General features: G+C 31.9%; 1 protein-coding gene across 2 annotated transcripts in view; it reads left to right on the plus strand.

Annotated features, from left to right (window-relative positions):
• fam184ab (family with sequence similarity 184 member Ab) overlaps positions 1–15,777 on the plus strand; it is a 254,481-nt gene extending 238,704 nt beyond the window's left edge. Inside the window, exons 18-19 of one of the 2 annotated variants that reach the window (XM_087298716.1) lie at positions 1,822–2,030; positions 15,221–15,777. In XM_087298716.1, the coding sequence (XP_087154842.1) occupies positions 1,822–2,030; positions 15,221–15,302 (291 nt within the window). In that variant the 3' untranslated portion in view covers positions 15,303–15,777. The remainder of the gene's footprint in view (positions 1–1,821; positions 2,031–15,220) is intronic. The other variant, XM_087298717.1, reaches the window with a different exon arrangement.
• The last annotated feature ends 1,865 nt before the right edge of the window (positions 15,778–17,642 follow it).

Consider the following 17,642-nt stretch of genomic DNA (forward strand, 5'->3'; position numbering starts at 1 on the left):
ATCAGTCCTTCTGTCCCTACAGCTGAAAAGCACTGCCACTGCATGATGCTGCCATCACAATGTTTACTGTTGGGACTGTAATTTACAGGTCATGAGCAGTGCCTGGGTTTCTTCAGACATAATGCTTAGAAGGCCAAAAATCCATCTTGGTCTCATCAAACCAGAGAATCTTATTTCTCACCATTTTTGCAAACTCTATGCAGGCTTTCTTGTGTCTTGCACTGAGGAGAAGCTTTTGTTGGGCCATTCTGCTATAAAGCCCTGACTAGTAAAGGGCAGCAGTGATGGTTGAGTTTCTACAACTTTCTCCCATCTCCCGACTGCATTTCTGGAGCTCAGCCACAGTGATTTTTTTGGTTCTTCTTTGCCTCCCTCACCAAAGCTCTTCTCCCCCAATAGCTCAGTTTGGCTGGTTGACAGCTCTAAGAAGGGTTCTGGTCATCCCAAATGTCTTTCATTTAAGAATTATGGAGGCCACTGTGCTCTTAAGAACCTTAGGTGCAGCAGTTTTTTTATTTTATTTATTTATTTATTTATTAATTTTTGTTTTTGTAACCTTGGCCAGGTCTGTGCCTTGCCACAATTCTGTCTCTGAGCTCTTCAAGTAGTTCCATTAACCTCATGATTCTCATTAGCTCTGACATGCATTGTGAGCTGTAAGGTCTTGAATAGAAATGTGTGAGGCTTCAATCAGTATACTCAAACACAGCTGGACTGAAATGAAGGCGTTGAACCATCTCAAGGATGATCAGAAGAAACGGACAGCACAGAGATAAATATATGAGTGTCACAGCAAAAGGTCAAAATACTTAGGACCATGTGATATTTCAGTTTTTCTTTTTTTAATAGCTCTGCAAAATTGTCAACAATTCTGTGTTTTTCTGTCAATATGGGGTGCTGTGTGTACATTAATAAGAAAAAAAAAGAACTTAAATGATTTTAGCAAATGGCTGCAATATAACAAAGACTGAAAAATGGGTCTGAATACTTTCCATTCCCACTGTATATATTAATCATTGTAATAAAATACAATATTAGTAGCAAAAAAATAAATAAAAATGCTTTTTTTGTGTGTGATTCTAAATATTTAATTCTTGATTGGATCTAATTCAGGAAATATTAGTAAATAATTGTCATTCCTTGCTTTTTCTTTCAAAGCTATTATAGGAGTTTAGAAGATCTGAGAGTTTATAATAATATGACTACTCTTATCATTCTCTAACAATCCATTTGTGCCTACTTGAAAGCTTGCAAGTGCACAGAAAGCAGCAACTAGTACATAATTCAAAGTCACTGAGGTTTTGAAAGCACAAAAGAGTGAGTAGATGATGACCTGTTTTTCATTTTTGAGTGAATCCTCCCTTTAACACCCAGTTTCTCCAAAGCTGAAGAAGAAATAATGTTTGTTCCAATCGACCCAGTCCGAACGCTGTCATTCTGTTTGACCGGATATCTCACTGTTGCCCTCATCTGTGTTCTATAACTTCCAAGTGTCGCTGCTTACATGTGCATATATGTATGTATGTATGTGTGTGTGTGTGAGTGTCAGTGTCTTCGCGTTCTCTCCCTGTTTAGACATCCAGTTCTTCTTTGCTTTCCAAGCCATTCTTCTTTTCAGTCTGAAATTTTCAACAGCCTCTTCTTCTGACACATCTCTTTCGACTCATGCTGGTTTTGAGCGACTGATGCTTCCGCTGCTGAGTGCTTGACTTTTAGAGGGCGTTTGATAGAAAGCAACCAATAGGAGATCAAGAGAACTTTCAAAATGGAGCATCAAGCTTCCCCCTTTTTTTTGTATGCTTTTCTTGTCGTCCTATGTAGCAAAAGCGAAAGAACGACAAATCAGCCACCCGATTCAGCAGCTCGGCCAATCTTAGGGCCAATGTGGAGGCTTCGGGAACAGGGAGCGGGCAGCCCCAACCCAACCGCCTCGAACCCCTTCCCAACTCCCCCATTCACCAGCTGGAGCCAAACGCGAGCAAACCCTTGTCCCTGCCAACCCCTCTCACCGAACCCAAGAAAGTGACGAGGTGAGGCGCACCTCCTCAGGCCAGCGGACAGACACAGCAGCACACTGAGAACTCACCATCCACTGTTATAGATGTGGTATCCCTTTTATGTGCCTTAGAAATGCACAACAACACTTGTAATGTGTCTCCCAGGCTCCTCTCTGCCTAACAGAGAGCGTGAAATCTGGAATTATGGCTCTGGCCTTCTCTAAAATAAGTAATTAACTTCAATAATGAGTGCGCCGCCCTGGTCTCGGACTAGGTTCGTGTTAGATTCCCATTGGTAGTGATGCTATTTAAAGGACTCGCTGGCCTTCTGGGGGAATATTTTATGGGTGTGTTCACACTTGGAAGGTCTGGTTTGAAATGATCTTGTGAAAATGCTCTGTTACTTTGGTTTATCGAAATAAGTGAGAACCCTGCCGTCAGAGTCTCAGTGCATACCAATCAAACACTATGTCCCAAATGACATATAATACACTTAAGCCCTAACACACTCAACAGCATTGTATATGAATTTATTGTCGTCCAAAATGGAACACTAAAATTTTTTTTAACAAAAGTTTTGGAGGCCGTGTGTAAATGCGATTTACACAACGTGAGGTCAAATTTATTTTTTGTTGTTTATTTTAAGAAAATTTCAGGTGAAAGTTTTGATTTCAGTGTGCAATTACCTTTAAATTGGTTCATCTGAATAACTGTAAACATTGATGCCAAACCTTGGTGAGCACCAAACAAACAGACTGAAACGGCTTAAAAAAATGGAGCTCGATTCACTTTTTAAACAATCGCTTGTATGATTCCTCTTTTAGTTCAGTTCATCTGCGTGCAAAGCTCTCCATGCGCTTTATAATTAACTCTGGTACTATTGTTAGTTTAGTTTACCTGAATTTAGACCGAGGTGATTTTCTTTAGTCTGGGCCAAATTAACAAAGGGAATCAACAATGTTACAAGTGTGAACACATCCTAAGTAGCCAAGCAAAAAAAAAAGTATATATATATATATATATATATATATATATATATATATATATATATATATATATATATATATATATATATATATATATGCCAAAATTATTATACCCCAGGCAAATTCTGACTTAAATGTTTTGTTAAATAAAGGTAAACAAAAGCAGAGAAATAGTTTGTTCTCCACAATCTCTCGTACATCGTCTTATTAACTTTCAGGAGAAGACTTTGTCATTTTAGATAAAAAAAAAATAAAATAAAAAAACTTTTTCCCCAATTTCTGTGTAATGGAGAGAAGATTTTTTTAACACATTTCTAAACATAATAGTTTTAATAACTAATTTCTAATAACTTATTTATTTAATCTTTTTCATGATGAAAGTAAATAATATTTGACTAGATATTTTTCAAGACACTTCTATACAGCTTGAAGTGACATTTAAAGGCTTAACTAGGTTCATTAGGTTAACTATGGCAAGTTATTATATAACGATGATTAGTTCTGTAGACTATCGAAAAAAATGCTTGAAGGGGCTAATCATTTTAAAACCTTTAAATGGTTTTTAAAAAATTAAAAGCTGCTTTTATTCTAGCCTAAATAAAACAAATAAGACTTTCTCCAGTAGAAAAAAATATTATCAGACATACTGTGAAAATGTCCTTTCTTTGTTAAACATCATTTGGGAAATATTTAATAAAAGATAAAAACATTCAAAGGGGGTCTAATAATTTTGACTTCAACTGTGTATGTGTGTGTGTATAAATATATATGATCCAGCAATTTAATAATGGAATACAATACTGTACATACTAAAATGTTCTGTATGCATTTAATACTCTGCTAATTTTTTCTACATGTGCAGTATACAAAAGAGAACACTATACTGGGTACGGTAACCCATAATACAGGGAGATCAGTTAGATCTATTATTACCAGTGATGAATGAACCTGATTTGGTTTTCCTTTTAATTTAATTACTGATCTGACTGCTAAAGGTAATGGCAATTTCATACTAAATAATGGTGTGCACTTAACTTTAAATTTTTTTTGTGAATTTGGTAACGTTATTATGTAAAATTGTGTCTCATTTATAGTCAGCAATAGATTTAAAATTTTTGTTCACGGATGTTTATATTATAATTTTGTGGCATTTCATTGTTAGATTTAAAAAAAAAAATATATATATATATATATATATATATATATATATATATATATATATATATATATATATATACATATATATATATACATATATATATATATATATATATATATATATATATATATATATATATATATATGTATATATATATATATATATATATATATATATATATATATATATATATATATATTATTTATAAATCATTTTTACACACACGTAAAACCCAGACACACACAATATCAGTGAAAGTTACAATAAAACGATGAATATTGTGAAAATTCAGTGTGTAATTCAGTGTGAATAAACAGCTCTCCTGAAATATATATTCATAATAATAATAATTATCAAGCAACGGAAATAAACTTCTTTATTGTAATAAAATGTATCACATTTAAATTATTATATTATATTATATTATATTATATTATATTATATTATATTATATTATATTATATTATATTATATTATAATGTTTTTGAAGGATCACATGACAGGATGATGCTGAAAATTTGAAAGAACAATAAACTGCTTTTTATATACAATCACATAGAGATGTTATTTTAAATTGTTATAATATTTTAGGATATTACTGTTTTAAAGGTGCTGTATTTAAGATTTTGACTCTTCTAAAGCATAAAACAATGCTGAAGTCAGATATTCTGCTTTGAAAATGTGCTTTTCGTGCCAGAATGATGTCTTTGTTTTGGTCATTTTAACCCACCCAATGCCAGTTTAGCCAATTACATTTCAGCACTCCAGGTTGCCTTGGTGGAAAAACCGCGTGTTTCATTTATTCATCCAAAATGGCTCTCAAAGCATGCATCCGTCACCAAAATGTGACCTCTGGTGGACAGTGGCAGACTCCGAAATAAGACAGATTCAGTTCCACATGAGGTTATTAATTAGCAAATGGTATAAATATTACAAGTGTAAACATGTTGAGCAGGTTACAATGTAACCCTGTGTCCTAATAACACGCTTCGTGACGAGATACGCAGTGATGAGCAAATTGGCTGTTTGCACCAGATGAAACATGACAGAAATTTAAATACAGCCATTCAGAAGCACAGAATATGCATACACTCACGAAATAAGGTCTATAATCTGTTTAATACATATTAACCCTCTTTAATATTATTAAATGTACATGCTTAATCACTGATATGCATTTACTTCTAAAGCTCAATTTCAAACGGTTTATTTAATTTCAAGATCTGAGGTGAACTATCTGCTGCTGCTTTCAGTAGTTTGGCAATAAATGTCATGTAAAATGGCATTCAAACTCACATTGTTAGGATTAACACTGAATAAAATGTCAATTCTAATATATCAATTCGAGGTGTTGGTTAGGACAAAAACTCCTTTTAATATGGAAAATATTCCTTCTATCCGGTGCCGTTGCTTTTAGTTAGAACGCGGTTTAAATCTCTTGCTCTTGTCCTCAATCTGGCAACCTGCGCTTGCGTTTGTTTTGATCCAGGAGCAATACCTAGTTCAGCCGCTGGGTGTCAAACTTACATACTGCACCTTTAAATGTGTTTTGGGTCAAATAAAGGCAGCCTTGGTCCACAGAAGATACTCTTTTTTTCATGTATCAATGTACAATTTAACAGTATGTTTCCAAACTTGTGATCAGTTTTGTGTACAAAAGTTGTGGATTGATTATTTAAAATGCTAACAGCAAGTCACGGTAAATTAAACATGCAACATAATGCAACATAATTCTTGCACATTGCATCACGTTTAATAAATAAGACTTCACACAGTATGCAAAATAATACCAAAGTAAATAATAGTATTCCATTCCGAAAGCTTTATGAGGCAAATAAAAGGGATACTTGAGCTTTTTTCCTAACACAATAATGTACAGTACATGTATGCATAATGTTACTTTCTGAAGTCCCATACATGAGCTTTGGAAATGGCATTGGAATGCAAATGGGAGCATGTGTCCCCACCATCGCAGTGCATGCTGGGGGTCGCTGTCTGTCCATGTGTCCTGTTTTCTGTTTGTGTTTATGGAAGTTATATGACTCATTTGTCATGTCTTTGACTGTGTCCGCATTACATTGAAGAGAATGAACATTTGAATTCTTTTCACGCTTTGCATCTCTTCTGAATGTTTTGGAGTTTATATGCTCTTCAACTTTAATCTTCTTGCTCTTTGTCTGTAATAAACCTTTGGCTGTGCTTTTTACAGTTGGCATGTTGTGAGCGGTTTATGCATGTTTTGGCTGATGTTGTTTGAAATGACATTGATGTGCCAATAAAATTAATGTAACTTCATTTAAAAAAATGAACGTAAATTTTCTAGAAAATGTCCAAAATACCAGATTAAGAAAGAAAATAAGCTCTGAAAACAAACATGTAATCTCACCCAATATGCTTCATTTTTTTTATATGTTTCAACTTTCAAAGATTCTTTTTTACATGTTTTCTTTACCTATGCAAGCTGCTTTGACATGATCTACATTGTAAAAAGTGCTGTAGAAATAAAAATGGATTGAATTGAATTTGTTTTCATAAATCATGAATCATGAATGTGAAGCAGCAGGTTCTGCTTACACTTTGCAAATATTTGTTTCGGAGTTTTGGGACAAACCTGCCACAGGGGCGGGAATAATGGTGGTCCACTCTGATTAGCAGATGATATATAATTGACATCTTTCTGTCATTGAAGTATATATAATAAAAATATCAATAATAATATTTATATAAATAATATAAATACTAATGATAATAATAATAATAGTTTGAATAAATAATATAAATATTATTATTATTATTATTATTAATATTATTGTAAATATTAATAATATAATAATAGTTTAAATAAATGATATAAATATTAATAATAATAGTTTAAATAAATAATATAAATAATAATAATATAGTATTTATATTAAAATATTAATGTTTAATATAAAAATAAAAAGAATAATAATAATATCTATATTATTTACATGGATAATATAAACATTAGTAATATAAATAATAGTATTAATATATATATATATATATATATATATATATATATATATATATATATATATATATATATATATATATATATATATATATATATATGATTTTTTACATGATATATCATAATATTGTAAACATTAATATTAATATAAAATGTATATAAATGATATAAATATTATTATTTATATAAATAATTTAAATATAAATAATATTGTTTACAATATTTATAAAAAATAATATAAATGCAAATATTTATATAATCTATGTAAATATTATAAAGAGTAAAAATAATGTATTATTATTTATTTAAATAATATAAATATTCATCATATGTATATTATACTATTATTATTATTATCATCATCATCATCATCATTATTATTATTATTATTATATTTGAGCTTTAATGTGATTGAAGCATACTGGGGGAGCATGTTTTTTTGTTACTGTGTACTTTTTTCATTTTTAGATTGTTTTGCTTGTTTTGTAATGACGTATCTTGGTCATTTTTCTGAATAGTTACAGTATGTTCATTTTTTTATTATTATTTAAATTTTTATTGGTACAGATATAACTCCATACTGTTGAACCAAAATGTATGATCTGGTGTGAAGGGCCATTGAGTGTTTTTGCATGATGGTGTGAAGGTAAATGAGCTTTGAGTGTTGGAAGTGTTCCAGTCTGGAAGATTTAAGCACGGTTTTGTTCTCTTTTTTCTGGTTCAGTTCATGTCAGAGTGACATTTATTTGCTCATGCACTCCTAAAACTTTTATAGTTTTGGGAAAAAATTGATTGCCAGTCACAAGATGAATTAGATTAGTTTGTAAAAGAGTTTGTAGTAAAGTGCAGTTTTTAAAAACGCATGGAAAATGAAAAGAATAGATACATCCAATGGTCAAAAACATATTTTATAAAGATTATTTTATTTTATTTATTTATTTATTTTTTTTTTTTGTTATGTTGCTTGTGAGTAATTTGACTCTTAAGATATTCGTTTAACCAGGAAATATCAAGCATAGTTGAATTTTTAACAATTCTGTGAAAATTAAAATGTTAAAAGTCCTTTAAACACAATTTATATAACAGAGGACCTATTTTAGTATTAACTATTGAATTATGGCTTTTACTTGATATGTTTTTGTTTCAAGGCCATTTATATGTTTTTTACACCTCAGAATTGACAAAAAAAAATATTAATTGTTATTTTATTAATATTAATATTATTTTAAATAGTCCTATCAGTAACTAGTTCAAACCTCTTGTTTTAATTAGAAACAACATTTTGAAATGTTTTTAGATGTAGAAATGAACACCTATATTCATCAGTAATATTCGTCAGTAATCTTTGGATGGATGGAGATTAGAATTATGGACAGATAATATTTATGGGTAATTCTTCAACTACTGGCACTTTTATGTCCTTTGATCATATATCCAAAAATATATATCATTTTGTTCACATTCCTCTTTCTTTGTCAAACTAACAATAAAACCTACTTTTAAAAAATTACTTGCTTTCTATTATATATTATATATTATTAAACCTCTTTTTACTTGCTTTCTATTATATATTCATATTATTAAACCTCTTTTTAGGTGTCAAAATCACTGTTTTCACCTTGCCACACACCCAGAGTTTTAAACTTCAACAATGAAAATAACATTATAAGATTATTTATCTGATATCTATTAATGTATCTTAATTGAGCACTGGTGAAATAATTTAAATATTTTATAGTTATTAATGTGAGACTACTAGCAATATTATTTTTATACAAATTATAGCTGTCGCACAGTAAAGTGTCATTTCCACCACAACACTGTAACGTCGCTTTAAAAAGTTTGTGTGAAAGATTATTTAGGTGGTTTCCATGAAAATGAATAGTAACATTGGAGAACATGTTCAAGATGAGGGGATCAACACTTGAAAAATCAAGGTAAATATTGCTTGATAAGGAAATACATTTATTTTACGTAATTTCCAAACATGTTGTACCTTCAAAGATGTTTTTAAACCAAACAAAATGAAGGAAAATAAGAGTGTTTTGTATACATGAAATTCTAGTATCAATTCAAAGCTAATCGGTGAAGCTATGTTTAATTTTTTTCACAATAAACCATTGAAATATCATTTCCACCACTGTTGTTTTCATCACCACACACATTTTTAAAAAGTATTTAAAAAGTTCTCATCACATATTAAAAGTGTATTCACAATGTATAAGTTATTTAATATACAAATTCAGTTTATTTATTTTCTAATAAGCTCTTAACCAAATAGAGTGTGACAAGGTGTACAATTCAGTATACAATTAATTTATTTACAGTAATTAACAAATGTATAATTATTATGTATATTGTGGAAAGTTTGGTTAAACTAGATACAAAAATGATCTAAAACAATGTTTGACAAATATAATTTATTTCATTTTGAAATAAGCTGTATACTGAGGTGTAGTGAAATTGCCATTTGTTCAGTTCACGATGGAAAAAAATGTTTCTCTTCTGATTGAAGTTTGACCTCTTACAGATCTTAAAACTAGACAAAATGTTTTAACTTATGAGGCTATACGTTAATTTTTAACATTTTTTTTTTACTCAAATTCATAAGGCTAAAAGTGCCCGTAGTTGAAGAATGGCCCATATATGGATGGGCAGATGATAGATAGATAGATAGATAGATAGATAGATAGATAGATAGATAGATAGATAGATAGATAGATAGATAGATGGATGGATGGATGGATGGATGGATGGATGGATGGATGGATGGATGGATGGATGGATGGATGGATAGATAGATAGATAGATAGATAGATAGATAGATAGATAGATAGATAGATAGATAGATAGATAGATAGATAGATAGATAGATAGATAGATAGATAGATAGATAACTTTTTAAATTAAAGTAACTTAAAACACAAGCTGTCATGACTTTTTATTATTATGTTTGTGTATGTGTTTTTTGCATAAGTTTGCATAAACCAATTATAAAAGTCAAATTTGCAATTTAATAAACAGTTAGGGTTTTAGTCAGCTTTTAGTCAGCTTGTGTTTGGTGTTCACTTCAAATAATTTTTACACACATTTTTGCACTGCACTACCTAAATGCTGACAGCATTCATTTTCAGCAGTTTTTAAATGTACAGTCTGAAAACATGAAGCAAAATATGTTGATTGTTTACTGTTTATTTAAATGTTTTAAATGCTCTATAAAAGGAGAGGTAGGTTGATGACATATATTTGTCTTGTTCAAACGTCATAATTTATTATAAAAATTTAAAAAACAAATAGCTAACATCTAAAGTGATTATCTTACATGAAATGCTCTATAAAGGAGAGTTGGGTTATTTTTAAAAATATATATGATTGTTATTGTTATGATTGTTTTTGTTATTAAAAATGTGGTGTTTACTGCATGAATAAAAATGCTTGATGCATCACAATAGTCAAATGTATCCCTCTGGCACATTTACATAAACCACTTATCAAAAACAGTTTAAAAGTACTTTCTAACCTGTCACCAGAATAGATATAAACAATGTATTATTCATAATATTTGTTTGCATACTTAAAGAGTCAATTGAGTGTGTTTGAGGTGTGCATTATCCTGTGTCTCAGTGCAGGTAGAAGTTGCTGATGAAAATGCTCGATTGAGCGTTAAATTGAGTTTGCTGCAGCTCAGGCATCAGAGAGAAAAGCACATTGATTGCATTGGAGATATAAGAGAATAGAGATGAGATTTCAAGCCACGAATGCTAAAGATTGAGAAGTTTGAATACACAAGGACTGGTAGACTGAAGATATTACATATGTTTGTATGAAGTATGTAGTGGGTTACAGTTGCCTTGTGTGGTGGCTTAGCAAACTACGTTCATAGTAGAGTATTCCATGGCATGTTAATCCATCCGTAGTCGTTGCATTAAATGGCAGAGTCATGAAACATCAGATGCTGGTTTTTTTTTTTGTTTTTTTTTTAAGTTTGAACAAAATGTATTATTGGAAATTAGAAAGAAAGAAAGAAAGAAAGAAAGAAAGAAAGAAAGAAATAAGAAAGAAAGAAAGAAAGAAAGAAAGAAAGAAAGAAAGAAAGAAAGAAAGAAAGAAAGAAAGAAAGAACGAAAGAAAGAAAGAAAGAAAGAAAGAAAGAAAGAAAGAAAGAAAGAAAGAAAGAAAGAAAGAAAAAGGAATAGGTAGAAGGACTTATGGATAGATAAATGGAATGGGTGAATGTACAATTAGAATGATGGATATATTTTTGGATAGATTTATGAATGGATGGATGGATGAACAGACAGATGGATGAATAGATGTACAATTTGAATGATAGACCGATATGTAGAATTGTAGATGGATGATGGATTGACAAATATAATGATGTAAAGATAAATAGATTTATGGATGGATAGATAGACAGATAGATAAATAGACGGATGGACGGACAGACGGACAGACAGGTAGGTAGGTAAGTAGGTAGGTACAGTAGATAGATAGATAGATAGATAGATAGATAGATAGATAGATAGATAGATAGATAGATAGATAGATAGATAGATAGATAGACAGACAGACAGACAGACAGACAGACAGACAGACAGACAGACAGACAGACAGACAGACAGACAATTAGAATCATGGACAGATGAAGGATGGATGGATGGATGGATGGATGGATGGATGGATGGATGGATGGATGGATGGATGGATGGATTGATGGATTGATGGATTGATGGATATAGGGGGTGCCAATAGATGGACAGATTGGTGGCTGAAAAGATGTATGGATAGAAGAAAAAAATTGATTTATGGATAGATAAAGAGACTGATGGATGGATGGATGGATGGATGGATGGATGGATGGATGGATGGATGGATGGATGGATGGATGGATGGATGGATGGTGGATGTTTGGACAATTAGAATGATGGACAGATTTATAGATGGATGGAGTAAACAGACAGACAGACAGACAGTCGGTCTCCTGTAGAACTCCACTCGTCTCTCTCTGCTTCGTCTTCTCAGAGCTGCAGATGGGAAATTGTAGTGTGGAAGTAAAAGCAGGAGGCTTCAAACTTTCAGTCAGTAAGAGAATGTCAGAAACACACTGCATGCTGAAACACCTGAGAGAAGCTTTACAATGGAGAGAAAGTCTTTCCTCTGACTAAACAATCAAAGGTTCGGCAGGAACACTGAGCTGTGTTTGTGCTCAGTCTTTTAAACAGCAGAAAAGTTAAGGAGAAATAAAATGTTTCTAACTTTGACCTGAAGGGCTAAATAATCAGGACTGAATGCAGGTTTTAGTCTAGAAGAACTTGAAAAAGAGCTCAAGGTCGACAACATCACCCAAACAGCACACTTTGCATTCAAAGAAGTTTTTTTTGGGACTTGTGGTGCTGCACTTGGTTGGAGTTTCTGTTCAGGGTTTGGACTTTCTGCAGTGAAATTTAAACCACACTGAACTGAACTAAACTCTCAAATTGGACTTTACTGGAACTATGTAAAGCTGCTTTGACACAAGCTATATTGTAAGAAGCGCTAAAAAAATAAACATCAATTGAATTTAATTTTAATGAGCGCACAGGAAAGATTTCATAGACAGAACTTAAAGCAGGGGTGCCCTAAGCTTTCCTTATAAAGGGCAAAAAAACAAACTTGAATGAGGGTGGTGAGCCAAATGTATTACATTAAAGATGCCAAAAGTCATTTCCTAATTTATTATTATTTAAAAATGTATAATCATATAAATAATTATATATTTTTATAGTTTACAATAAACTTTTTAAAATAAAAGCAAACTATCTCATTTATTGTAAAACACGAGTTGTAAATGCATTGTACTCTCTCCATCAAGTAGCATATTTCAAGTCAAGTGTTTACATATTAACATTTTTAAAGATCTGATACATTCAAAACATTTAATTGAAACATTTAATTTCTGTTTACTTCTTTATAACTCAACAATTAACAAACAAAAAAGGTTAGATTAGAATTTTAAATTAAAATTGACAATCTCTGTTGAAGAAATTTGCCCCAACCTTCCTCATCGTTCTCCCTGGCATGCAGGTCAAATCAAAGTTTACCCATGGGCCAACTTTGGCCCACAGGGCCTAGTTTGGGCATCTGTGAATTAAAGGTTTTACAAAAAAACTTAAATTTTATAATAAATTGGTAATTTTTTAAGAGAAATATATAAATAAATGAAAGAATAAAATGCTCAAATAACAGATTTTTTTTCATACCCCATTACTTTGTTAATGATTTGTTAGTGTACTTTGTTATCCCAATGTCCATAATCATCATATATTACATTCATTTTTTATTAATTGCTCTACTGATATTAATTAAAAAATTTTATTATGTAATATATATGGCCTGAAATATGAAAAACTAATTAAGTGTTTATATTTAATAAAACAACAACAACTACAATAATAATAAAAATAATAATAATAATTCTCACTTATTTTATTATTAAGTTGTTGATTTGGTTTTAAATATACTGTTACTATTGCAATATATAAGTTAGTTTGTCGTTTCAAAAGTTTTTCTTTAAATATTTGCAGCTGAAATCAGAATTATTAGCCCCCCCTGTTTATCCCCCCCCCCCCCCCTCCCAATTTCTGTTTAACGGAGTGAAGATTTTTTCAACACATTTGTAAACATAATAGTTTTAATAACTCATTTCTATTAACTGATTTATTTTATCTTTGCCATGATGACAGTAAATAATATTTTACTAGATAATTTTCAAGACACTTCTATACAGCTTAAAGTGACATTTAAAGGCTTAACTGGGATAATTAGGTTAACTAGGCAGGTTAGGGTAATTAGGCAAGTCATTGTATAATGATGGTTTGTTCTGTAGACAATCAAAAAAATATATAGCTTACATGGGCTAATAATTTTGACTTTAAAAAGACTTTTAAAAAAATTAAAACTGCTTTTATTCTAGCTGAAATAAAACAAATAAGACTTTCTCCAGAAGAAAAAATATTATCAGACACTGTGAAAATTTCTTTTCTCTGTTAAACATCATTTGGGCAATATTTAAAAAGAAAAGACTGTATGTTTGTTTCATTTCATATACCTTTTTTTAATGGTGATACAATTTTAATTGGTATGGAATTTGCATAATACTTCCTAGTAATGCCATGGTACAGTACATTTCTGCAAATAAAAATACCCCGTTGACTATAAAACACAGACACACTTGTACTGTACATATGGTTTATGACGACTCTCGATAGACATAATGCATTTTTAAGAGTTCACGCATAGATATTTCTATGTGCTATTAGCAGGTTTGGCATGCTGAACCAGAGAAGAACCCTGACCTCAGAGACAATTGAGCCCAGGCATCCCGCCTGGTTCATTAGCATGTAAGGGGGTCCGAGATCGGGTAGATCTCAAGAGCTCCATCTGGTATGGAGGAAGAAGGAGGAGATGGGGTGGAATGGGGGATTCTTCCATAAACAAACATAAGGCAGTAGGGTGAAATCGGTCTATTTATTTGGCAGGCTTGGATCAATCTTGGATTATCACTGATTACGGATAAGGGACCAGCTGCGATCAATCATATCACATGCATCTCTCGAAATTAGTTTATAAAACTTCTTTTATATTGTAAAAAACACTTATTACAAGGCCTTACCCCACCCCTAAACCCAACCCTCAAAGAAAATGTGGTTTAAATACATATGTCATTGCTTAAAGACCTCCTTAAGTATTATTTTTCAGCATTTTGAATTACGAGGACACAAAGCATGTCCTCCTAACCACCTTAATGGAGTACAACTAGGCCATAACCATGCTATTATACCTATCTAGAGTACTAGGTCATACCCATGTCATTATACAATGTCTCATGTCCTCATAAACCATATAAACAAGTACACACACAAAGAATAAGAAGACATTCCAGTGTTTAATGTTTTCAGTCCTAAAATAAAAGCAGTAGCTTATCTCATTCTGCGGTTTACCGTGGTTTTGTGATTCTCTCCACGTCTCTGACTGTCTTTCCTTCTGTTTTCTTTGTGTTTTTTTCCCCTCTTCTCCGTCTCTGTGTGTTTTCATCCCTCAGCCCTCCTGAAGGAGAAGAATCAGCCTTGACCTCTCCGGACCCCCAGAGACAAGAGTGGTTCGCTCAGTATTTCTCCTTCTGACTTCTGCAATTAAAGAGCATGTCGACCAAACCAAAACAAAAGAACAAAAAGACAAAAAAAACGAAAAAAGTCAAATCATTTTACGACACATCCGTTCATTTCTTCTTCTTTTTGTTCTTTTTCTCTCCCCACTGTGAATGGGTTTCTTGTTTTTAAAGTGCTAATAGGTATGTCTGACATTTCATTTTACTGCAGTTTCTAGAGTGGTGCATACGCTGCTAATTACTATTTGTTAAAAGATTGAAAAACAAAAAAGTAAGACTAAAACAAAAGTATTGTCTCCTGTATCTAATTTTAGAATGCCACCGTAATGACTTTGTTACAGCTGCATTATCAATTTTGGTAGGATTAAACTGTTTGTATGGATGTCTCAACACAGATATAATGATGTCTCACTAATTTTAAAAATAAATGCATATTTTATATTTATATTACTGGTGTATGCGTAAGAATAAATAACTATTGTGACATTTAACCGAGCGTGTCTGTTATGTGAGTGAACTTTGACCATTCGAGGAGCTAAAAGCAGAGGAACGTATGATTGGAAATGCCTGTATTTTCATAAACATCAACACATATTGCCCTGAAAGAAGAAAAAATAAACACTTTTATTGTCATTTGGCGTTTTCTTGATATAAGAACAATGAAATCTACAGTGAAGCAAGATCAGAGATCAGTGATGAGAGGTAAGTTCATGTGTGATAATCCAGGGAAATTAGATTTATTTTATTTTATTACTATGGAGGACTATCGTCCTTTAACCTGATTCATTTTCAACTTGAGAAAAGCATGTTCTAAAATCTACTCAATTTGTTTATCAGTCACACAAAGGGGCTGAGGATGCCACAACAACATTACTGGACTTTGTGACAGGTCACTTGGAGGTTGACAGAACTCATGTGCGATTATGCTTTGTGGATTTCTCTTCAGCTTTTAACTGTATGCAGCCTCTTATTTTGGCCGACAGGCTTTTTCAATTTCCAAGCATTAACCTGGGCACGATATGCTCGCTGGTGAATATTTTAACACTGAGGCCTCAGAGAAACCAAGTTAAAAACACACTGGCTGCGTCCGAAACCGCTTACTAGTCAGTAGGTACTGCATTTGAATTTAAACGTACTACTCAGCCGTTAGAAAAGTACGTTCTATACAGTATGAATGTGAAAAGTATAAATGGAATTCGGACTTACTACATCCTCCATTTTGACATGTTACGTGAGGTGGCTTGTTTTTTCCAGGTTGGAGGAAAATCCTTATTCTAGGTGGAGGAGTTCAAGTATCTTGAGGTTTTGTTAAAGAGTGAGGGAAAGATGGAACGCGAGATTGACAGCCAGATTGGTGCAGCGGCAGCAGTAATGCGGTCAATGTACCTGTCCATTGTGGTAAAGAAGGAGCTGTGCTCAAAGGCAAAGCTCTCAATTTATCGGTCAATCTACGTTCCTACTCTCACCTATAGACGAGTTCCTACTCTCACCGAAAGGACAAGATCTTGGAAACATGCAGCCGAAATGAGTTTCCTTTGCAGGGTGCTCGGAGTAGAGCCGCTGCTCCTCCACATCGAGAAAAGTCAGCTGAGGTGGCTCGGATGCGAAAATGAGACGCGTTTTTTTTTTTTTTTTTTTTATGTATAAATGCATTGTTTTATTGCTTTATTAAATTACTTTTAAAATCACAATTTAAATAAACACATTTAATTATGTCAATTTATTTGTCGTCCATTTAAATTGTGATTTACTTTTAATTTTAATGCTTTAATTATTGAATTATTAGTGAATTATAGTGAACTATATATAATATTTTAATGGTAATATACTATTATTTATAGTAATTTCATGTAATCTTACAAAGTAAACATTTATTTTCTTCCACAAAGTTGTTGTATTTTTGAATATATACAGTAACGAAAATAAAATAAATAATGTGTATATCTTTGTAGCTATTTGGAGTTAAATATAAATTAAATATCGATGATAAATTAATATAAAGAGCTAGAGATAAATGGAGAGAGAGGGTTTGTTTATGGTAATTATATATGAATACATTTGTAAACATGTTTCTGTGGGTTTGTTAATTATTATCATACACATGATATGTCATCAATATACAAACAAAAAATGTATATTCACCGTCGCCTTGTTGTCCTTACAGATGTTAATTGATAAGAGACTCTTATAATGAAAGAAAGAGGGAGACGCGGCAACGTGAAACGTCTCTTTGGGTTGTACCAAATCTTGAAGTCTAGGGGTGTTGTATTTCTTACATGTTCATATTATGTGTCAGCGCCACATTTATGCAGAAAATAACAACTTTAGACAAACACGTGTGTTAAACTTTCGTATC

This window comes from Danio rerio, chromosome 20 (genome assembly GCF_052040795.2).
Source record: "Danio rerio strain M-AB ecotype USA chromosome 20, GRCz13ab, whole genome shotgun sequence".
Classification (NCBI taxonomy): domain Eukaryota; kingdom Metazoa; phylum Chordata; class Actinopteri; order Cypriniformes; family Danionidae; genus Danio; species Danio rerio.